General features: G+C 40.8%; 1 protein-coding gene across 2 annotated transcripts in view; it reads left to right on the top strand.

The window, feature by feature from the left end:
* Positions 1-24,742, top strand: part of KPNA4 (karyopherin subunit alpha 4) — a 158,588-nt gene that overhangs the window by 93,007 nt on the left and 40,839 nt on the right. Inside the window, exon 1 of one of the 2 annotated variants that reach the window (XM_057545391.1) lies at positions 9,602-9,870. The exons of the other annotated variant lie outside the window; for it this stretch is intronic. Within the exon in view, the coding sequence (XP_057401374.1) occupies positions 9,802-9,870 (69 nt within the window). The 5' untranslated portion in view covers positions 9,602-9,801. Of the gene's footprint in view, positions 1-9,601; positions 9,871-24,742 lie in introns of those variants that run through there. 2 annotated transcript variants of the gene reach the window in all.

Here is a 24,742-nt window from a genome sequence, read left to right as displayed (position 1 = left end):
ATTTTCTAGAATTATATGTGTATACATGGTACCATGTGTCACATCTAATTTATGCTCAGTAATAGGGAAAAACAACTAATAAATACATCAGAGTTCTACTTGTATGTGATTCTCCAAGGCAGTCAATTGTTTTAGGGCATCAGTTCTGTCTTCATTAAAGTTATTAAAATCACTCGTATTCATGAAAATTAATTTTCACCCGTCTGACTAGCACTACTATTCTCAAATTTCAAAAAAGGACCCATAATCCAGGTGTAAGACATTACTGAAGGCGGGAATCTATCATTTTCACAAATTAAAAAAAAAAAAGAGCTCCATTAATGCATCTGCCCTTTTTTTGTCTATAGATATTTAACTGCTTTGATCTTAAATATTACAATGACTTTTTCTTTTAAATGATATTATATACACACATGTGTTTGACATGAAGAAATTTCTAATGATATCCTCTGAAGACTGAATGGGTTATGATTTAAGAAATATTGAATTCCCCATTAATGAATGTGTTGCCCTTGATGAGAATGTTGAAGTGAGAATTCAAGCACAAAGTAGGTGGTTGAACTAGTTAACACGTGTGCTCTTTTCCAACTCTGAGACATCATGAATATGAAACAATTCTTACAGGTCTTGAACAGGGCAGAAGATGGTCACAGGGAGATGGGAAAGGAGGCAAATGAGAGAGACACCATGAAGATATCCTATTAATTCAATACCATCTGTTCTTGATTGGACATGGAATGGCAGGAGAAAAGGATGAAGAATCAGTAACACTTAATGTTTTCAGCTCAAGAAACTGAGTAGAGTAGCACCATTAAGAGAAATGAGAAAGGATTAAGAATTAACAAGTTTTCCTTTTTTCATTGTTTTGATTGTGAAGGAATCCCCTTGAACAGGGTGACTAAAAATAAAATTAACTCTGCATTTCTGTTTTGTTTGTTGGTATCAGAGACCATTCTAGGAGACCAGTCAAGATGTGGCAGGAGAACCCATTCCTGACTGGACCTGCGAGGGTGTGGCCCCGAGGAGGCGGCTATAGAGGAAAACCTGGCAAACAGGCTAGAATTCAGGAGTCGAGGACGAACAGTTAATGGAGACATGCTCTGCCTCTTTGCAGATTGACTCAAGAGCTGGGACAGGCCTGAGCCTTCAAGGAGCTAGGCAAGTGGCAGAGGATATGAGGTTTAACCTAACAGCAAGGAACTCAGAATAGACTTTACAGGCTCAATGGAGCTAGTCTTTGAGAAGAATGTCATCAATGGTATTCGAGAAAACTCAAGGGAAAAACTGGAGGCAGAAAGGGGACCCAGGAAAGTATTACATCAATCTATTCAGAAAGTAAAATGGAATTGGATATTACTGACCTGTAAATTCTATCCTTGAAACATTAATTATGTGGTACATTTTTTGAGTAAGAGTCATATAACCGTTATTTTATATTTGCAGTACTTTGAAAATTTACATGACATATCATCATCTATTACTGTGATGCTTAATTATACTTATTTAACTCTATCCTTACCTTAGGCTGAAACCACCTTAAATGGGATGGCAGGCCAGATCTAGTAGTTCTCAAAGTATGTTCCAGGAACCAGTACAAGCAGCATCAAGTGAGCACTTGTTAGAAATTCAAATCTTTAGATGCTATCCCAGACCTACTGAATCACAAACTCTGCGGATGGAGTCCACCAATTGGGGTTTTAAGTCTTGCAAGTGGTTCTAAAACACTCTAAGGTTTGACAACCACTGCTTCAGGCATTTCAGACTTAGACCTCTTTAGAGCCTGTTTAGGAAAAAAATACTCTTCTGTTTTCTGTCGACTCACAGCACTACTCTCACTTCGGATCAGCAAATGTGTGGGTTTTTTTCCCACACCAAACAACTCTGCCACACCAGCTGGGTGACCTACATTTAAACTGAGTTCTGACACTACCTGGAGATAGTGTCAGATCCAACAGGTTAAAGTCTTGTGGGACTGAGCCCCACCCCCTGACATCAGTCACCAGTTGCAAGTTCAAGGTGTTACCTGTGCTTCTGACCTATAAGCAGTAAATTGGGGGTTCATATAACCCCCTCCTGGGGCTTGATTAATTTCCTAGAGCAGCTCACAGAACTCAAGAAAACAGTTTATTTACTGGATTTCCAGTTTATTATAAAAGAATATAACTCAGGAACAGCCAGGTGGAAGAGATGCATAGGGCTCAGTATGGGGAAAGGGCTCAGCTTCCATGCCCTGTCTAGGCTCGCTGCCCTCTCAGCACCTCCATGTATTCACCAACATGGAAGCTCTTCAAACCAGTTGGTCTGGGGTTTTTATGGAGGCTTCATTAGCCACTGCTTCAATCTCCAGTCACCCTCCCCTCACCAGAGGTCCCTATCCTTAGGAGCTTTCCAGAAGTCATCATATTAACATAAACTCAGAGGTGGTTGAAAGGATGCCCATTTCATTCTGGAGCTATTTCACAAGCTGAGAAGGAAAGGTATCCCTATGACCCTTATTGTTTAGGAAACTACAAAGGTTTTAGGAATTATGTGCCAAAACTGTGGAGGAAGACCAAATATATATTTTTTAAATCACAATATCATTGTGGTCTGGCAGAGATTTTTGTTAAAAACCAGCGAGGTGGGAATTCCCTGGTAATCCAGTGGTTAGGACTCTGTGCTTTCACTGCTGAGGGCCTGGGTTCAATCTGAGGCCAAAAAAAAAAAAAAAAAACCAGGGAGGCAAAATGGTTTTTTTGTCTGTTCAGGCTACTATAACAAAATGTCATAGACTGGGTGGCTTATAAACAACAGAAATTTATTTCTCACAGTTCTGGAAGCTGGGAAGTCCAAGATCAAGGTGATGGCCAATTCAGTGTCTAGTGAGAAGCTGCTTCCTCATAGACCATAGTCTTCTCACTGTAATCTCATTTGGCGGAAGGGATGAGAGAGCTCCCTGGGGCCTCTTTTATAGGGGAACTAATCCCATTCCTCATGACCTAATCACCCCCAAAGGCCCTACCTCCAAACACTGTCACATTGGGGATGAGGTTTCATGAATTTTGCAGGGGCACAAACATTCAGTCCATAACAATGGCCAACTATAAATAGTGGGGGTTTGCAGCTGGTCAGGCCTGGAATCAAACTGGGGCTCCAGTACTTGTTAGTTGTATAGGATCTTGAGCGAGTTGCTTAGCCTTTCTAACCTCAGGTTCCTCACACAGAAAATAGAAACAATAATATCTACCTTGAGAGGTTACTATGAACTCTGAAGTCTATGTACCTAGATGGTAATCAGGAGTGCTGACTCTGGTGTCAGACCCAGTTCAAATGCCAGCTCTTCTATTGACTGTGATCTTGGGAAAATTACTAAACCTCTCTGTGTTTCAGATTTCTCATCTGTAAAGTGAGTAATAATATACTTTCTTCATAGGGTTGTTGTGAGGATTCAATGAGTCAATATTATCAATGGCTTAGAAGACTGCCTGCCCCATAATTGCTCAATAATTATGTTTATAATAGAAATACAAATAACAACAATGATAATAAAATACATCACATAGATAGAATACCTAGACCTAGAATATGGTAGATATTAAATATTTGGTAGCAATTGTTATTATTATTACTATTTTTAAAATTTTTTTTGGCCTCGCTGCATGGCTTATGGAATCTTAGTTCCCCAACTTGGGCCCTTGGCAGTGAAAGCGCCAAGTCCTAAACACTGGACCACCAGGGAATTCCCAGTAGCAATTATTATTGTTGTCATTATAAAATTCTCAACAAGCATAGGGTTATAAGAGGCTCCAGTATATAGACACCCCCTGATACTTTCATATAGTCTACATTCTAATGACTCCCGTCCCCTATGCATAAGCTCTATGGATTATATCAACATCAATTTTCTGGTTTTGATAGTGTACTATAATTACTCAAGATGCTACCATGGGAGGAGATGGAGCAGAGTAAAGGATATATAGAATGTCCTTGTACATTTTTTTTTTTGGCAATGCCTGTGAATCTGTAATTATTAAAAAATAAAAAGTAAAGAAGAAAAAAAAAAAGATGGGGTAGGGAGCTTGCCTGAAGTGAGAACTACTGGGGCAAGTGGTTGGGCCCAGTTCCTTATTTCTCAGCCCCTAGAATCCTAACATTCCTCTTTACCAGTTTGGGCTACTAGAAGCCATGGGAGCCTGACTAGTGAGAGCTAGCCCAGGTTCCCATAACATTAGGTAAGATATGAATTTGCAGAATCTCTGATACATGGAATTTTACATGTAAGGAACACTGTACTTTGTCACTTCCTCACCTAGCACAGTTCCTGGTGCATGGTGGCAAAGACAAGAAAAGTGCTCCTGGGCTTCCCTGGTGGCGCAGTGGTTGAGAATCTGCCTGCCAATGCAGGGGACACGGGTTCGAGCCCTGGTCTGGGAGGATCCCACATGCCGCGGAGCAACTGGGCCCGTGAGCCACAACTACTGGGCGTGCGCGTCTGGAGCCTGTGCTCCACAACAAGAGAGGCCGCGACAGTGAGAGGCCCGCGACCGCGATGAAGAGTGGCCCCCGCTCGCCACAACCAAAGAAAGCCCTCGCACAGAAACGAAGACCCAACACAGCCAAAAATAAATAAATAAATAAATAAATGAATTAAAAAAAAAAAAAGTGCTCCTCGCAACCAAAGTTGTAACTCCAAATACAGCATTTTCCTCATAGAACTATTGCCACATATTGTCACTAGGTTCTATGACATTCATATAAGTACTTTATAGATTAAATAAGCCCTTGTGGGTTAACTTGAACACCTACTCACTAGTCATGACCATGCTTTTATGCACACGTTTCAAAGAACTAATCTTCAAGCAAACTTTTGAAATACCACCCATTTGTAAGTCACTGTACTTACAAACTGGTGCTATTAATAGAAATTTTTTTAAAAATTTTATTTATTTATTTATTTATGGCTGTGTTGGGTCTTCGTTTCTGTGCGAGGGCTTTCTCTAGTTGTGGCAAGTGGGGGCCACTCTTCATCGTGGTGCGCGGGCCTCTCACTATCGCGGCCTCCCTTGTTGCAGAGCACAGGCTCCAGACGCGCAGGCTCAGTAGTTGTGGCTCACGGGGCCAGTTGCTCCGCGGCATGTGGGATCTTCCCAGACCAGGGCTTGAACCCGTGTCCCCTGCATTGGCAGGCAGATTCTCAACCACTGCGCCACCAGGGAAGCCGAATACAAAATTTTTAAATTGAAGAGGGATAGTGACTCTTCTCAATTCACTGATTTCAAGTTTCCAAATAGTGTTCTGCTTAACACTGTCTCAAAGTTCCCACTCCCCGCACCCACCAAGTTCTAAACTTGTAGACCAAGGAAAGTTTTTGTGTTCGTTTGTTTTGTTTTAAAGAATACTTACTAACATCTAGATCTGGGGAACTCTCTGTTTAAGAAACACTGCTCTAAGTCATATGATCAGTCTCCTCGACTATTTGGTTTAAGTGGCTCCTTCTGTGCTGTTTACTTTTTAAAAATTAAAAATGAAGAGTATACGTATCCTTTCATTTTTTCAATATTTAGGTCCAAATAAAAAGCAAGTGAAGGAGGCTTCCCTGGTGGCACAGTGGTTAAGAATCCGCCTGCCAGTGCAGGGGACACGGGTTTGTGCCCTGGTCCAGGAAGATCCCACATGCCGTGGAGCAACTAAGCCTGTGTGCCACAACTACTGAGCCTGCGCTCTAGGACCCGTGAGCCACAACTACTGAGACCGTGAGCCACAACTACTAAAGCCTATGTGCCAGAACTACTGAGCCTGTGCTCTAGAGCCCGCGAGCCACAACTACTGAAGCCCATGCGCCTAGAACCTGTGCTCCATAACAAAGAGAGGCCACCGCAATGAGAAGCCCGCACACCGCAGTGAAGGGTAGGCCCTGCTCGCTGCAACTAGAGAAAGCCCACGCACAGCAACAAAGACCCAACGCAGCCAAAAATAAATAAATAAATAAATTTTAAAAATAAAAAAAAAAGCAAGTGAAAAAAGTTTTAAAAAATCTATGGATGTTTACCTGGTGGCAATACAAATAGATACTTACCAATAATCAATGATTTGTACACATGAATTATGAGTATTTCTCCAATTAATTAGTCAAAACTAAGCTTAAAAAAAAAAAACTAAGTTAAAAGAAAAACTGGTGGCTCATCTTTCTCAGTCAGATTATTATCAACAGCTATGCTTTTAATCTCTTACCATTCCGGGACTTGAGTCAAATAAGAAGTAATTTTTTCCAGGCTCCTCAAAAGTCTGAAAAATCCTGGCAATATAGAGGAATAAAGTCCCCCACTACCTGATCAGTTCTGTTTTCCTAAGAAAATAAAAGCATATTAACAAAGGTCCAATGTTTTTTTCTCTCTAAAAAAAAAAAAAGAACCACTCAACTATAAAAAATAGAAATTACACTTTAGTTAAGATTTAGCAACACATAAAACTGCTTCTTGTTTCAGTAAATACTGCCTAGAGTTTTGCTCAAGAAATCACTCATAACTCCCCAAACAGTAACACAAACTGTAAGATCCATATTCTAGATTAAAGAGGGATTCCACAATCTTCAAGTTAATATATGTATCATGAGCATACTCCAAACTGCTTAAATGAAATAATGATCAATTATAATTATTTTTTTTTAATTTTTTTTTTATAAATTTATTTATTTATTTTTGGCTGTGTTGGGTCTTCGTTTCTGTGCGAGGGCTTTCTCCAGTTGCGGCGAGCGGGGGCCTCTCTTCATTGTGGTGCGCGGGCCTGTCACTGTCGTGGCCTCTCCCGTTGCGGAGCACAAGCTCCAGACACGCAAACTCAGTAGTTGTGGCTCACGGGCTTAGTTGCTCCGCGGCATGTGGGATCTTCCCAGACCAGGGCTCGAACCCGTGTCCCCTGCATTGGCAGGCAGATTCTTAACCACTGCGCCACCAGGGAAGCCCTATAATTATTTTTGAAATCACATTTGATCAGCTAAAACCCTGTATAAAGCTTCACAAATCCTCTCACAAGTCTCTGCTGCAGAACAGAGAAATAAATAAGTAAAGAAAATAAAGAGATAAATTTCTTTATTCAGAAAGTGACTCTAAGAGAATTTCATGACACATTGAAAGCTAGTATCTCCATAATATTTTAGACTTTTTTTATACCAAAATAATAACAAGTCAGGATATTACGTACCTGCCATTGAATATCCTGTTTAAAATAGGTCTCATGTATAAGTCTTACAGTGTTTGGTTATAAATATATTTCATAATACACACAAAAAACTTGTTAAATAGTCTGTGTTGAAATGGTATTAATGGCTGCATATTACTATTTCCTTAGTTCAGCAAGTTAAATTTCTGACACCTCCTAACTAAGAGCTACCATATCTTGCCAATTAGATTGTCGATCTGCATTTAGATCTATTACCAACTCCCCGGAAAAAAAATGTACTCCTTTTATATAAATTATGTATCTTCTATCTGGAAAGAACTGGAGGTACAGACACTAAACATGTAAAGTGAGTGGCAATGGGTAGTGATAATTTCAAATGAAAAATTTAGGCCAGCAAACAGACTACCTAAGCATTATAATTAAGGACAACTGTTCGTTTTAGAAAAGTGTGTCACGACTCCTTCTAAACGTGTGTGGGGGGGGTTGCTCTGAAGCCTATGTCTGATCTACCCCCTGAACTTTAACCCTGGAGTGAGCATGATACCAAATTAAGAATTATTAGAAGGAACCCAGTGTAGATTAGAAGCTGTACTAACTCAGTCAACATTTTTAATCAAGAAGTGTTAGCTTGTCTTTTAACTTATGAAACATACACTCACAGCAGCTTAGATTCAGGTCCTGCCTTTGATAGTCACTGAGTGCACACTACCATGCCAAGTACTAGGTGTCGGGTATATAGAGAAAAAAAAACAAATATGGCCCTTGACTTCAGAGAGCTTATCGTGTAGAGAGGGAGAGAGACCTTAGACAGACATTAAACAAATATTTAAAACCGAAATTACAAGTTGTGGTTATTTCCGGTTTGTATTGCATCTCTCTTAGTGGATAACTGTGATCACACCCTTCTTTTAGGAGTACGGTATTCTAAACTGAATTTTCTTATCCTAAACTCACTTTGAAGACATCAGTGCTACAGTGTGCAATGTTATTTCAATTAAATGATTCTTTGGGGAATAAAGATTTATAATGAACATCATTTTAAACTTAGAATCGGCACTGAATTTACATTCAAGTGAACGTTCAGTGTGAATTATTTCCAGGTACAGCTTCTGTTTGCCTAGGCAGCTCAAAGCATACAAAGTATTGAGGACTTTAAAGGTATTATACTTATTTTAAACGTTTTATCTCTGCACGTTCTACCCCGAAAAATATACCGGTAAGGAAGTGGGAGGGACCAGGTGTAAAAGTTCCCAAAGTAGTTTGAATAAGGGTCTCTTCCCGCTAACTTGCCAAATTTAAACACACCCAAAGCTTCTAAACACCCCGCTTTCCTTCCGACCCCAATTGCTCCTGCATATTTGAGGAGCTATTAGTTGGATTTAAATATATTTTAAACCATTTCCTTCTCCCGCTTTCTAAAACATTTTAGTACGTTCTTTGTAGCTTGTGTTATTTCTGCCTCTGGTAATAACATTTCTGGTAGAGATGTATATCTTTGGAACTCATTTCCTTTCTCAACAGAGTTAAAATATTACATTGCCTATGCCAGGTGCCACGGTCCCCGCCTTCCATAAGTTAGTACTTTGTGGCCGAGGAGCTCCTTTAACTTTCTAAGACGAAATATCCAGGGGGTGGTATCGTCACAGGATCATCAGCGCTTCCCAACTTCCCACCTGTTGCGGGACTTGGTTAGAGAGGATGAATCAGATTCGTCTAAAACGTCCTTTGCCTTTTCCACCCACTGTCTCTCCCGCTTTCCGCTGCGCATCCCGAACGCACGTCACTCATTCCAGTCCAGGCCCCGAAGCCGGGCCCCCAGACAGCAGAGACCCCTGCCAGGGTAGGGAGCTCGGTTGAGAGGAGGGGGTTGTCCCGACCCGGGATGGAGCAGAGGCGCAGATCCCACTTCCTGTAAAGCCAGCGGAGCTCGCAAAGAATGCTCTGGAAGAGAAGGCTCACCGAAGAAGAAAAGAACGTACTTTAAGTGGGCTTCGACCCCGGACCCCAGACGTCTGGGGTGGGCCGTACATGAGCAAACCAACTCGTTCCCTGGCGTCTCCTTCCCCTTCCCCTTCCCGCCTCTAATTCTCTTTCGCTTCCTCCCCCTTGCTCCGGGGGCACGTGGTCCCTCCCGGCTCTGCCCCCACCGCTCCCCTCCCCTCCGGGGCCAGGCCTGTGCCCGGGCCCCTTCTTCCCAGCGTCGCCCGCTTCCCCTTTCCGTTCGCTCTTCCGCCCCCGCTCTCCATCGTTCTTTCTGATTGGTTGAACGCACCGGAGTCTGGTTGGCCAATCGGCGAGCTGGGCTGGCGGCGATGGGCGTGGCCGCGGCGCCGGGGCCCTCAGATCGAGGCTTCCTCCCCCTCGCAGCCGGCAGCACATTCCGCCGCCGTTGCCGCCGCCCGGCCCCGCAGTTGTCTTCGCCGGAGCTGCGGTCGCGCTGGGGTTAGGGCGGGGGCGGGGGGGAAACGGGCGGGGAGAGGAGGAGAAGACCGCGGCGGAGGCAGGTGAGAGGAGGAAGGAAGCGACGCCGCGGCGGGCACAGCAGCACAGGCGGCGGCCCGGTTGCTGGGAGTGTCGGTGCGGCGTGGTGGTTGGGGCGGATCCCGCGGGGCCCGGGCGGGGGAAGTAGTCACCGGCCCGGCCATGGCGGACAACGAGAAACTGGACAACCAACGGCTCAAGAATTTCAAGAACAAAGGCCGCGACTTGGAGGTAAACTCGGGGGCGCCGGAGGGGTGGGGGCCGTGGGCCTCGGGTTGATCTACGCCGGGACTCGGAGTGTGGGGAGTAGGGGCGGGAGCCGCCGCCGGGCCGTGGGGGAATGGCGCTGGGGGCCGGCCCGTCCGTGACGCCTGTGCTAACGCGCCGGGAAGTTTGTGTCTGGCCTGGTCCGCCTCCGCCGGGGAGCGAGGTGCCGGGGTACCGCCGGCGCGGCCTAGGCCTGCCCCGAGGAGCCGGCCCGGCTCGGGTGCGAGGGGCTGGGCCGCGCGGCGGGGAGGCCGGGCGCGGCGAGTGCGGAGGAGGCGTGCGTGTGCCGCGCTGCCCGGGCCGGGCTGCGGCCCCCATCTCGGTAGCGGCGGAGATTCCGGCTCTCGCTCCCGCACCGACGTCGGGCGCCGCGGGCAGGAGGGCGGTGGGAGGTGGCGGCGGAGGGGGACTAGCGTGTGGTGACCGAGTGGGTCTCAGAACTTCCTCAGCGAGGCCCGAGTCGTCTCCACTTAAAGGCATTTTCTCTGGTCTTCCCGACTCCCGCTTTACCCCTGCCTCCCCCCAGTATCCAAACTACAGGAGTCAACTTCTCCGTTGAAAAAAAAACACCCCCGGCGTGAGAGGCCATCCTGGTGATGCTAACAGTTCCTTCCAGCGGCCTGTGTTTTACTATGGATATAGCTGATTCAAGATGTGGCTCACGGTGTGCCCTCTTCCAGGCAAAGGATACCCCTTATTTCAGCTTGTTCACAAATCTCTTTACCCCCTCCTGAGAGACCACCAGCTGCATTCTTACATAGAGAGTCCAAAGGGTTATACAAAGCTGTCATCCTCTAGTCTACAGTATCCTTTCCCTCCACCTGCCGCCGGTGGTGGTGGTAGCGGGGGATGGGGTGGGCTGTGGAGTGGCACCATCACATTTTATTATTTGAAAAGGGTGAAAAGCAACCTTCATTATCTTAAGTAACAGCTGCTCCTGAGGTTCTTAGGCTACATAAGGTGTGTGGGTTAAGCACACACCCACATCACAGATTTTTAATAGAAGACTTCTTGCCTTCAGGTTTAGGCGTCTAGGTAAATAGGGGTTTTTGTTTGTTTTTGTTTTCCATTCTGCATCTGAATCAGGAGGTTAGCTTTTAGGAGAAAGTGGTCAAGTAGTAATTTTTATGTTGTTTCTTTGTACTTTTTTATACTGAGATCTTCAAATTCCCATCATCTGTTTCTGAACTTTGAGCATTTGCTTGACTGAGATAGTAACTGTCTTTTGGACTTTCCACAAAGCCATTTACTTTCCAAGGCAGTTAGTGCTGTCTTAGTGGGTTTCCTAGTTTGAGGGACTATTTCCTAGTTGAAGTGAAATTTCAGCATCTTTATTGAGATAATTCATATGCTATAGAAATTGCCATTTAAATGTAGAACTTAACGATTTTTATTAAGTTTACCTAGTTGTATAATGATGTGATTAAAAATTTTTTTGACCAGTATTAATATTTAACATGAGGGAAAAAATCACAAATTACAAAACCTAAAAACATAAATACCACAAAGTTACAAACATCCAGAGAAATAGCAATTAAATGCTTGACAGTCCTTCTGATCCTTTTCCCCTCTACATTTCTGGCTGCGCTTTTTTTTTTTTTTTTTTAACATTTCACTGAGATGTGATTCAAATACCATACAGTTCACGCATTTGAAGTGGCTTTTGGTGTTTTCACATAGTTGTGCAACCATCAGCACAGTCAGTCTTAGGACGTTTTCATGTAGAAAGAAACCCAAAGAAAGAAACCCAAAGAAACCCAAACTCACTAGCAGTCACTCTTTGTCTTTTTAGATTTGCCTATTCTGGATGTTTCATATAAATGGAGTTATACAATATGTGATCTTTTGTGACTTGCTTCTTTTAGGTAGCATAATGTTTTCAAGGTTCATACACTCTGTAATCAGAATGTATTTGTGCTTCATTCCTTTTTATAGCTGAATATTCCAGTGTGTGGATAGACTACATTTTGTTTATTCCTTCATCATTTGATAGACTTTTGCATTGTTTCCACTTTTTAACTATTATGCATAATGCTGCTCTGAACATTCATCTACACATTTTTGTGTAGACCTGTGTTTTCAATTCTCTTTGCTTATACACCTAGGTGTGGAATTACTGGGTCATATGATAACTTTATTTATTTATTAAACATCTTTATTGGAGTATAATTGCTTTACAATGTTGTGTTAGTTTCTGCTGTATAACAAAGTGAATCAGCTATATGTATACATATATCCCTATATCCCCTCCCTCTTTCGTCTCCCTCCCACCCTCCCTATCCCACCCCTCTAGGTGGTCACAAAACACATATGGTGACTTTATGTGGAGTTGCCAAACTATTTTCAGGTGATCCTTATTTTTTGAATTGATGTTTCCCCTTACTGTGTATCTCTTATTATTTTAGTCAAAATAAGATTGTGTTGATTCTATATTAGAACAATATTATGATATGTGACTTTTAAAAAAATAATTATAAATACACATTAGGTAAAATTTTTTTGAGAAGTTCATTGTGCCTTATGGGCATCCTTGTGACTTTGATAACCCTGTGTGTGTATTAGAAATATGAATATTTTCACATTTCCACATAAGAAAATGGAATATGACTTTAAGGGAAAGTCATACTCTCTCCTCACTTGTGATTTATTCTGTCACATATGCCTGCAATGAGATAGAAACATCTTTTATTATCCTTAGAGAACACTTGAATGCCTATTTTGTGTATTTATTCATTACATATATGCCTGTGTCCCTCAAAATACTAATTATGCCCATTTCCTCCCCCCTCAAAATACGGTTTCTGTATTGTGCTACAACAGATTCTAAGAAAATACTGCTTTTTGGTTGGTCTTACAGTGACATGTTTCATTGGAAGGTCTTTGAAAAGAAGTATGGACCAGTGCTGTCCAATGAATTTTATTTAATCCGGTATATCCAAAATACCATTTCAACATGTAATCAGTGTAAAAAAATTTAATGAGATGTTTCATGTTCTTTTCATACTAGTCTTCAAAATCTGGTCTGTCTTTTACACTTACAGCGTATCTCAATTTGGGCTAGCTACATTTCAGGTTCTTAATAGCTGCATATGGCTAGTGGCTACCTTATTGGACAGCACGGATATAGAGGATAGCATGAGATAATTATAACATTTTTTGGTTTGACCTAACATTGTTTGATTCCAAATTATGATGAGTACAAAGTCTTAAGAGTTAATTTAATCTAATCTCTAACTGTGTGTGCCTTTGGGAGAATCAGTTAGTCTTAGGGTTCTTTCATCTGTAAAACTAGAGGTCCTTGACATCTGCTTCATGAGTGTTGTGAAGATTAATAGGTTAATGTTAGGAAGATGCCTGGCAATTCTCTGAGCATTTATCACCTTCAGCTTTTCTTAGGGGGAGGAAGAAGATTTAATAGGATTCAGTGAAACTGATTCTCTAACTCCCTTATTTGCAGTTGGCTCTTTGTTTTTCCTCTGTGTGCATATATAAGTTATGTTGAACTTAAAATTAATGGGAACATTTTTAATGTAGAGAGATGTAATTGCTCATTGAAGGGCAGTTTGGGCACAGGGAATTAGTGACCCTTGTAAAGTCAGAATTTCTAAGTGTTGGAATTGAAACTGATTCCATAGCCTTCAGTCTGATAGTTATTCCTGTGTTACAGTCTACCATTCTGGCTCCTCCAAAATATGGTCATGCTAACTTCTTGAAAGATAAAAGCATTAAAGAAGTTATATGTCAGTATCCATTTAAAATAACTTGCAGGAACTCTCAGATGACATTCAGGGTGTGGTTTCTTTTGTGCAGTGTGGTAGAGGATCATCATTATTAGTTTGAGATAGTAACCATAGCGAGGGTATGCACAGTGCAACACAGGAAATGGGTAGTGACCAAATTTCAAATTAAAAAATGTGTCGGAATAAAGCAAATTAATCTCATCTAGCTTATGTTTTAAAAGTAGAGGGGGAATTCTCTTACAGACTTTCTAATAAACCTGCATAATTTTTATAGAAGTTCTGAGGTTATCCAGGATTGAATAGAGCATAAGTTATGTTAGAAAAATAATTAGATCTTGTAAAAACACTACTTTAAGAAAAATACTTACCCTAAAAATAAAAGAATATTAAAATACTACATAATTGGAAACTTGTTATTGTCCACACAGCATCAAATATGAAGTCAGGTTGAACTTCAGGAAAAAATAGTTGCTTGGTTGGCAAGAGTTTAATAAATTGATCAGCTGTTTTATTGTTTAGAAATGGCCTTGGTGATTTGTTAAACTGTACAGAGTGAAAGGCATTGTTAAGCTATTAAGTCTTGTTAACTTTTAGAGACTGACCTCTCTCATCACAAATCTTGGACCATATTTACTATACTTAAAATAACCACTGTCTAATTTTTCATATAACAGTCCAAGCATGTGACAATATGAAATATCTGATAGAAATATAGTTGGGAATTAAATAATTGTTTTTGTGCTTCCTTTCAGCTTTCCTAGTTTATAAGGCAACCAATTTCAGAATTGCTTCATTGATAATTTTCTTAGAGATATCAAGATGTCATTTTTCATAGAGACTAGTATGTCAAATGTGAATATAACAAGATTGGGAAGAGTTGTAGGAGTGATTTAGCTTTAAAAGAATGAAACAAGTTTAGGAAAAATGTGTAGGTAATTTTTAAACATTGATCTCTTGTATCTGATAGTGGTTGTGGGTCCTTAAGATATTTTTAAATGTTTACTGGAGTAGCATTCATCTACGTGAGGCCTATAATGGTGAAATGAGAGTTTGTCAAATCTAACCTTGAACAATGATTGTGATACTCACTGGTTTAGTTTTGGAACAGAGCAGAAGTCTGATTAAAGGGAACTAACTTCTTGAGCATCTACTGTATATGCTTTTAATTGTATTCTCATCTCTCTCAGTCATGTAAGTAGGAATTATTATTATGTAAAGAAAAAAATTCTAGAGTTAAGTGACATAATAGCATAACATTCAAGGAAAAGGTCTTAACTCAGGAATGTCAAAGTGAAGTCAATACTATTTGTACTGTACTATATTACCTCCCTTTAACTTCTCTCAGCCTTAATACAGATCTCAAAGTTGATTAAAAGGCTATATGTGAAAGCACCTAGCATAGTACATGGGGTATAATAGGCATTCAGTAAGTGTTGTTTCCTTTTTTTTTTTAAAAAACCAGAGATCTTTTTGGAAATTGTGTTTTATTTGTGGACTTTAAACTAGAGAACACAATCTGTTTACTTACTGTGCTTTCCATTTAGGTTTAATAAGACAGGGATGAGGGAGACTCCTTTCTTCCACAGATAAAATGAAAGCAATCTTTGTATTGGCACCTACTAAATAAGGACAATATATACGTGCTTGTTATGGTCTTAGTTCAGAAATTTTCAGAGCTTTGGGGCTCAAGACCTATTTATGCCGTTAAAAATAAGGACCCTCAAAAAACTTTATTTGGGGGACTTCACTGGTGGCACAGTGGTTAAGAGTCCGCCTGCCGATACAGGGGACACGGGTTTGAGCCCTGGTCCGGGAAGATCCCACATGCCACGGAGCAACAAAGCCTGTGCACCACAACTACTGAGCCTGCGTTCTAGAGCCTGCGAGCCACAACTGCTGAGCCCACGTGCCACAAGTACTGAAGCCCACGTGCCTAGAGCCCATGCTCCGCAACAAGAGAAGCCCCCACAGTGAGAAGCCCATGCACCACAACGAAGAGTAGCTGCTGCTGGCTGCAACTAGAGAAAGCCCACGTGCAGCAACGAAGATGCAATGCAGCCAAAAATAAATAAATAAATAAATAAATGTATTAAAAAAATTTTTTAAAACTTTATTTGGGAGTTTCTATTAATATCAATTTTTACCATTTTAGAAACTAAAAGTAAGAATTTTAAAAAATTAACTCAAAAATAACACTAACAAAGCTGTTTTTTAAAAATAAATTTATTTATTTATTTATTTTTGGTTGCTTTGGGTTTTCGTTGCTGTGCGCGCGGGCTTTCTCTAGTTGCGGCGAGTAGGGGCTACTCTTTGTTGCGGTGCACGGGCTTCTCATTGCGGTGGGTTCTCGTTGTGGAGCATGGGCTCTAGGCACACAGGCTTCAGTAGTTGTGGCACACGGGCTCAGTAGTTGTGGCTCGCGAGCTCTAGAGCGCAGACTCAGTAGTTGTGGCGCACGGGCTTACTTGCTCTGCGGCATGTGGGATCTTCCCGGATCAGGGCTTGAACCTGTGTCCCCTGCATTGGCAGGTGATTCTTAACCACTGCGTTACCAGGGAGGTCCCAGAGCTGTTTTATATAAACATAAATTTCTAACCGAAGATAACTTATTTTTCAAAACCCAGAAAATTTGGTGAGAAGAATGGCCATGTTTAACATTTTTTTGAGTCTCTTTAATGTTTGGCTCCAGTAAAGATAGCTGAATTCTCATATCTGTTTCTTTCTTTTTTGTTTTTTTTTAGATTTATTTCACTTATTTATTTATTTTTTGGCTGCATTGGGTCTTCTGTTGCTGTGGGCGGGCTTTCTCTAGTTCCCGCGAGCGGGGGCTACTCTTCATTGCAGTGCGAGGGCTTCTCATTGCGGTGGCTTCTTCTGTTGCGGAGTACAGCCTCCAGGCGCGCAGCCTTCAGTAGTTGTGGCACACGGGCTTCAGTAGTTGTGGCGCACGGGCTTCAGTAGTTGTGGTGCACGGGCTTAGTTGCTCTGCGGCATGTGGGATCTTCCCGGGCCAGGGCTCAAACCCGTGTCGCCTGCATTGGCAGGTGGATTCTTAACCACTGCGCCACCAGGGAAGCCCCCTCATATCTATTTCTGAATTCAATCTTTTGGTATGTTCTTTTGGTTGAAGTATATGAAGAACATCCAATTTCACACAGTAGGCAGTTGGAAAAGGGAGGAACGTTTAATAGCCTTTTCAGATAATTAAGGAAATTATTCTTTGATATACCATATCATACCATATATGCCAAAACTCCAGAAATAACACTTTCTTCAAAGTTAGTTGCAACGTGGAATGTGAAACCATATTAGTAAACTTTTCTTACTTTGTTACATTAAAATCCATTGGTCTGTCTTGCACTTGGACATGCCTGATTTTGTAACATCATGTATTGGTCATTTGGAAAATATTAGTTCAGTGAGTTGTGTAGATCTTCCGAATGCTGACACATTTTATTTTACAATGAAAATTCACAATTATTAGCATCGCCACATAGCTCATCAGAAAAATCTTAAATATTGGTAATCTGTCAAGCTCACAGTGGTAGATACAAGTTTTCCAAAATTCTTATCTTCACTTGAAAGCTCAAATTTTGTCATTAGCAAGAGATACTTTAAGTTGTTTTCCTTGAAGCCATAAGTTCACTTTGCTCATTTTTGTGAAAACATGTGCCAGACACTTTCTGAATAGCCATAATTTGTCTCTCAGTTGTTCTTTCAAGTAAAAATGATGTTCCATGAAAAAAGTGGCTAGTTCAATTAGCAACTCAAAACAGTCCCACAAATACTTTTTTCTGAAACAGTCATCCTACTGCAGAAGGGGGTATGCTGTAGAAATGGTTTATGTGTAATCCCCATTTTATCACAAAATTTTAGAAAGGAAAGGCCGGTTTTTAATAAAAGTAATTTTTTTACTGTTTCATCAAGGACATTACTCTTTTTTTTTAACATTTTTTTCTTTTTTTTTTTAAATTTATTTTATTTATTTTTGGCTGCATTGGGTCTTTGTTGCTGTGCACGGGCTTTCTCTAGTTGCAGTGAGCGGCAGCTACTCTTCGTTGCGGTACGTGGGATTCTCATTGCAGTGACTTCTCTTGTTGTGGAGCACGGGCTCTAGGTGCATGGGCTTCAGTAATTCTGGCACGCGGGCTCAGTAGTTGTGGCGCGCGGGCTCTAGAACACAGGCTCAGTAGTTGTGGCACACAGGCTTAGTTGCTTCGCGGGATGTGGGATCTTCCCGGACCAGGGCTTGAACCCGTGTTCCCTGCGTTGGCAGGCGGATTCTTAACCACTACGCCACCAGGGAAGCCTCTCATCAAGGACATTCTTCAGTGAACAGGCTTTTTTCTTTTTAACTGAAACACAATGACTATTATTACAGCTTGGTGACATTGCCTTAATTCATGCTAAAGCACCAGCGGCTTTACCTATTGCAGTGCAGTACAGTGCAGATGTTAACATAATAAAAAAAAAATTAGTAGTAGTAATTTAAGAAAATAGTTTTGACCTTGTGGACCCTCTGAAAAGGTCTCAGTGTCCCCACAGGGGCCCACTGACCACACTTTGAGAATCACTGTCTGTGTTTATTATTGTTGCTTCTGTTATAGGTGATTGTCACTTTTAATTAATAAAAGACTCTTGAAAGGCTTTATGGTATCACAGTTAAATAACATGGACTATGGAGTCACACCTGGATTTGAACCCTAGTTCCTCTGTTTAATAGTTATGGAAGTTAACTTAATCTCTTTAAACTACTTAAATGCTTAATAGTGCTTGGCATATAGTGCAGGTAGAGTGAATGGTGGCTGCTTTTATTTCTACCAACTTGCTTCATCATACATTACATCCAAATAACCCCCTGTGTTCCCTGTCAGATTAACATTTTGTTTGCAGTTCCTTTTGTACCACTGTGCACCATAATTCAAATCACATCACATGAATTGGAGAAGGCTTCTTTTTCCCTTCATTAGCACTCAAGTGAAAGCCTACTTTCTCCTGTACGCTTGACCAAATTGTCACAGAATTACTAGTTTCTGACTTCATTTCTCTAATCCTGTGTTGTAAGTAGGTTAGTAAATACTTTATGAAGATTTTGTAACTGTTGTCCCACAAGACTAAATTTAACCAGAAAATAGCTCTTATTCACACTATTTGGTACACGTAATGAAAAATGGTTTAAGGCCATACACATTTACTGGTACTACAAGATTAGCTTGATTATTTACAATGCTAAACTGTTTTCTGTTACTGTTTGTTTACTGTTAGGACAAAATTTGATTAGCTATCACTTTTACCCTAAATTTAATTTACATTGAACTTAATGTAAATTACATTTTCAATAATGGTATATTTTGGCAAACCTGAAATTTCTTTAAATTTGTATTAACAAAAGTCAGAATCCTAAGATGATGTGGTGTTTCATAATTTGGTGATAGACATATTTTTAATATTAGAAAGCAAATTATGTTCTGTCTCAGTTTCTAGTTCTTTAAATGAAAGCTTTAGTTGCCCAGTATCTACTCTTAATACTTGTTTCAGTTTTTACAGCATGTATGGTTCCTTAAAGTAAGTGTTACGTGAATTTAGGTACAGTAGTTGTATCCTGAAGGACCTACAGCTAGTCTCTACCTGGTTGTATTAAATGATCCTAACCTTTTTGCCACCCATCCTGCCTATGCTCCTGTTCCTCTTTAGCCACTTTCAGCTGTTGCAGGTCCAGAAAAGAAGAAAGCAAAATAAAGTCTTAAGATTTTTGAATAATTGTTACATTACTCTTGGTTCTTTAGTAATTATGAAACCCAATATTTTCTGTCTTTGTTTAGAATAGTGGCTTTGAATACCATAAACTCTTTTTCCATAATGTTGATATTAAAAGTTAGGTCTGATAGCTTCAGGCTGAAAGAGCTGATTTTTTAATATTATACAGTTTTGTTTTGGGGAACAGAAACCCAGCTCAAATTAGTTAAAACAAAGTGGGGAATCTGGCTCTCATAACCCAGTAAGTTCGAAGACATAGCTCACATTATAAGAGTTCTAATGAAAGTCTAGGGAGGACTCTGATTGATCAAGATTTGATTGCATACTTACACCTGAATTAATCACTGTGGGCAGAGGAATGTGGTTCTGTGATTGGCCAGCACAAAGTCATGTGCCATAGGCCAGCTGTGTGTGTGGGGGGGGTGCTTTTGTTGGGGGAGGGTGTTGGTACCTCCACTTAAACCACAGGTTTCTCCAAAGAATGAGGGGTCTGTCTGTTAGAGTAAGAAGAACGGAAGAAAAAGCCTATTGAAGACAAAATTATAAAGCACTACCATCCAATACAGATGTAGAATGGTTTCTTATTTTGCCTTTGACTATTATGTAGAGGTGTTCACAGGTATAGCTACAGAATTGAGTTCATTGTTGATCAACTGTTTTCTCAAACGTCTTATATCAGAGTTTTCACACTTTTTTCTCTTAATGTCTTGAATAATTTTTTCCAATTCCCTTTTGTTCTCCAGCTTTAAAATGGTATTATCTTTAAATTATGACAAAGCTTATTCAGGACCAATAAACAAATAAGTATGATCTAACAGCATTAGTCATTAAGCTGAAAACCATAATGAGATACCACTTCACACCTACTAGCATAGCTGTAAGCAAAAAGATAGACAATAACAGGTGTTGATGAGGATGTGGAGAAAGTGGAACCCTCATACATGGCTGATGAGAATGTAAAATGGTGCAGCCGCTTTGGAATGCAGTTTGACAGTTCCTTAAATAGTTAAAGGGTTAACATGTGACCCAGCAGTTCCACTCCTAGGTATAAAACCCAAAAGAATTGAAAACAAGTGTCTGCGCAAAAACTTGTACATGAATGTTCATAGTAGCATTATCTAAAATAGGCAAAACATGGAAACAACCCAAATGTCCATCAACTGATGAATTGATAAACAAAACCTGGATATGCATACAGTGGAATATTATTCTACCATAAAAAGGGATGAAGTACTGCTACATGCTACTACATGGATTAACCTTGAAAAAATGTTAAGAAGCCAGTCACAAAAGATCACATATTCTGTAATTCCATTTATACGAAATGTCCAGGATAGGCAAATCCAAAGAGACAAAGTTGATTAGTGGTTGCCAAGGCCTTGGGACAAGGGGCACATGGGGACTGGCTGCTAATAGGTATAGGGCTTTTTGTGGTGAAGAATATGATCTGGAATTGGATGGTGGTGATTGATGTGCAACTTTGTGAATATACTAAAAACCACAGAATTTTACACTTTAAATGAGTGAATTTTATAGTATGTGAATTATATCTCACTAAAGTTGTAGCTTAATTAAGAGAAATAAGTAGGGATTGTGGCAACTTTCTACTACCTAAGGGTCACAGGTGAACTCTTGGCAGCTCTTTTCACTCACTTTTCATCTACCCTTCCCTGTATTGAATTCATTTGTTCAGCAAATAATTACTCAGTTTCTGTGTCTGAGGTTCTTTTGTAAGCAGTGAGGCTAGAGCAATGAATAACACAGGCTAAATTCCTATTCTCATGGTTTTACATTCTAGAAGGTCAAGATTTCTCAGATCCCTGCTCTGAACTGACCCTGTGGTGATATTTAACCACTGTGACCTAGTGTTGTAGTAGATCCCTTATCTTTCTTTCCTAAACTCAAATTTATAATAAATAACATACCTTAAATTTGAAAGGAAAGGATATCCTAAATGTGTGGCATCCAGTAACTCTTCCCTTAAGATTTGTGGGAAAGGTTGATTTTTAGAATGAGAAGGCCTAGGATTGCATCTCATGAGCTATATGCCATCAGGAAAGCTTTATAATAATTTTTTTAGCCTCAATTTCTGTAAAATTAAAATCCCTCTTTAGTGGATACTTTCTTTGATTAAGCTTTTAAAAATGCAAGGAATAGGGACTTCCCTGGCGGTCCAGTGGTTAGGACTTGGTGCTTTCACTGCTGAGGGGCCTGGGTTCAGTCCCTGGTCGGGGAATTAAGATCCCACAAGCCGCTACGCGGCCAAAAAAAAAAAAAAAAAGAATGCAAGGAACACCCTTATTCAGACTATGTCAAATAAGGGTGGGGTGTTAGGAACATTAAGGAACCAGTTGTCACATTATCCCAGATATTTCAGGTAGGAGTATCTTGGTAGGAATTCATGGATCTTTGCTCTACTGCTCTGCCAGCCACTAATTCAGCTACTAAATTTTATTTTTCCTAGGTACTGACTCTCTTAGTCTTTATATAATCTTCGTGTTGAATTACTGAGAGAATCTGCTTATGCTGATAAGCTCTGCCCAAACTGAGGCAGATTGTTTTTACTGCTGGCCTGCTTATGGATTGGCTTTTCCCCTTCACCTCCTCCACCAGTCAGCGGTGGTGTGGGGAAGAGGGGTGTCACATAAGTAACACCCTTTGCTGGCTTTGCAACAACATCCCTGGAAAGAGAAGTTTCTCTATGATAAGGTTGTAAGTATGACGTTATTTAGTCAATGTCACTCCATTCTTAACTTTTCTGTTTGCTTTGTACTCACTGTTAAAATCTGGGGCAAATCATTATTACTTCATCTCTACAGTGGTTGCCTTATTTCTGCTATTGCTCTGCTCTAATTCATAAAATAACCAGTGTGGTTCTTTTAAAAAATAAGTAAATCATATCAACGCTCCTCATCTGCTTCAGTTGCATCCCACCACATTTAGCTTTCAAACTCCTTACTGAGACCTTTAAGGCCTTGCCAAATCTGGTCCCTGTCTCCTTCTCCTACCTCTCTCACTTATTATCTCCTTTTACTATGCTCTCACTCATCTTCTTTTAATTCCTCTAACTCTAACACATTAATAGCCCTCTCTTCTTCAGGCCTTTCACACATGCTGCTCTGTCAGAATGCCCTTCCCACTCCCTTTATCTTCATCCCCTTTCCTTCGCCTGCCTGGTTATTTCTCATCTTTTGAATCTTCAATATCATTTACTTAGAGGCCATCCCTGAACAGGCTAGTTGAAAGTTAAATCCCACTGTTGTTTTCCTCAAGAATACGTATCATAGGGCTTCCCTGGTGGCGCAGTGGTTAAGAATCTGCCTGCCAATGCAGGGGACACGGGTTCGAGCCCTGGTCTGGGAAGATCCCACATGCCGCGGAGCGACTAAGCCCGTGAGCCACAACTACTGAGCCTGCACGTCTGGAGCCTGTGCTCTGCAACAAGAGAGGCCGCGATAGTGAGAGGCCTGCACACCGCGATGAAGAGTGGCCCCCGCTCACTGCAACTGGAGAAAGCCCTCGCACAGAAACGAAGACCCAACACAGCCAAAAATAAATATAAATAAATCTTTAAAAAAAAAAAAAAAAGAATACGTATCATAATTTGTTAGTGTATTTACTCAATGTTAAATTCTCTCATCAGACTATAAGCTCCCTGAGAGTATGAACCTTGTCTATTTTGTATACCACTCTATTCTTTTTTTTTTTTTAAATAAATTTATTTATTTATTTGGCTGCGTTGGGTCTTTGTTGCTGTGCGCGGGCTTTCTCTAGTTGCGGCGAGTGGGGGCTACTCTTCGTTGTGGAGCGCCGGCTTCGCATTGCGGTGGCTTCTCTTGTTGCAGAGCACCGGCTCTAGGCGAACTGGCTCAGTAGTTGTGGCTCGTGGGCTCTAGAGCGCAGGCTCAGTAGCTGTGGCACACGGGCTTAGTTGCTCCGCGATGTGGGATCTTCCCAGACCAGGGCTCGAACCCGTGTCCCGTGCATTGGCAGGTGGATTCTTAACCACTGTGCCACCAGGGAAGCCCCCACTCTATTCTTAATTCTTGTCACAGAGCCTGGCAGATAAGTGGCACTTAAGTAAATACTTGTGGAAGTCAAAGGCAACTTTAAAAAAGAAAAAAAGAGAGTCATGTGCTCTGATTAGAATTAGTGACTAAATCAAATTTTTCAAATCAAGTTAATTTTTCTCTTTTTAAAAATATTTATTTATTTTGGCTGCGCTGGGGCTTTGTTGCAGCACGTGGGATCTTCGTTGCAGCATGTGAGCTTCTTAGTTGCGGCATGCGGTCTTCTTAGTTGCGGCATGTGGGCTTCTTAGTTGTGGCATGTGGGCTTTTTAGTTGCGGCACTCAGGCTTCTTAGTTGTGGCATGTGGGCTTCTTAGTTGTGGCATGCATGTAGGATCTAGTTCCCGGACCAGAAATCAAACCTGGGCCCCTTGTATTGGGAGCTCAGAGTCTTACCCACTGGACCATCAGGAAAGTCCCAAGCTAATTTTTTTCTCTTGAAATGGTAATGGCATGGTAATTGTAGAAATTTTTTAGAAAAATGGAAAAATAAAATAATCCTCCATAATCTTACTGCTGTTAATCTTTTGGAATGTTTCCTTTTTCTTGTGGACATTTTGAAATATATTTGGACTTAATTTGGGTTCTAATGGGAATAACTCATAGTAGAATATAGCAAAGTTTCTCAAGTTTGGCACTATTGACATGTTGGGCCAGATAATTCTTTGTTGTGGGAAACTTCCCTGTGCGTTGTAGGATGTTTAGCAGCATCCCTTGCCTCTGCCCATTTGATGCCAGTAGCATGTCTGTCCCCTTCCCCCCAAGTTGTAAAAACCAAAATTGTCTCCAGAAATTACCAAATGTCTCCTGAGTGGCAAAATCACCCTGGGTGAGAACCATTGGGACACAGTCTTGTGGGATATAAAATTAACAAACACTAACAAGGAACAACCTGAAAAGGAAATTGAGAGGCATACCCATTTACAGTAGCATCAAAAGGAATAAAATACTTAGGAATAAAACTAACCAATGAGAAGAAAAACTTTTACACTGAAAACTGTAAAATGTTGCTGAAAGAAATTAAAGGGGACACAAATAAATGGAAAGACATACTGTGTTCATGGATTGAAAGACTTATTATTGTTAAATGTCTGTACTACCCAAAGTGATGTACAGATTTAATGCAGTTTCTATCAAAATCTCAGTGGTATTATTTGTAGAAATAGAAAAATCCATCTTAAAATTCATGTGGAATCTCAGCGGGCCCTAAATAGCCAAAAGTAATCTTGAAAAAGAAGATAAAGTTGGAGGTCTCATACTTCCTGATTT

This window comes from Balaenoptera acutorostrata, chromosome 4 (genome assembly GCF_949987535.1).
Source record: "Balaenoptera acutorostrata chromosome 4, mBalAcu1.1, whole genome shotgun sequence".
NCBI lineage: Eukaryota > Metazoa > Chordata > Mammalia > Artiodactyla > Balaenopteridae > Balaenoptera > Balaenoptera acutorostrata.
The sequence above is the reverse complement of the archived record's forward strand: the minus strand, read 5'-3'. Positions and strand labels throughout refer to the sequence as shown.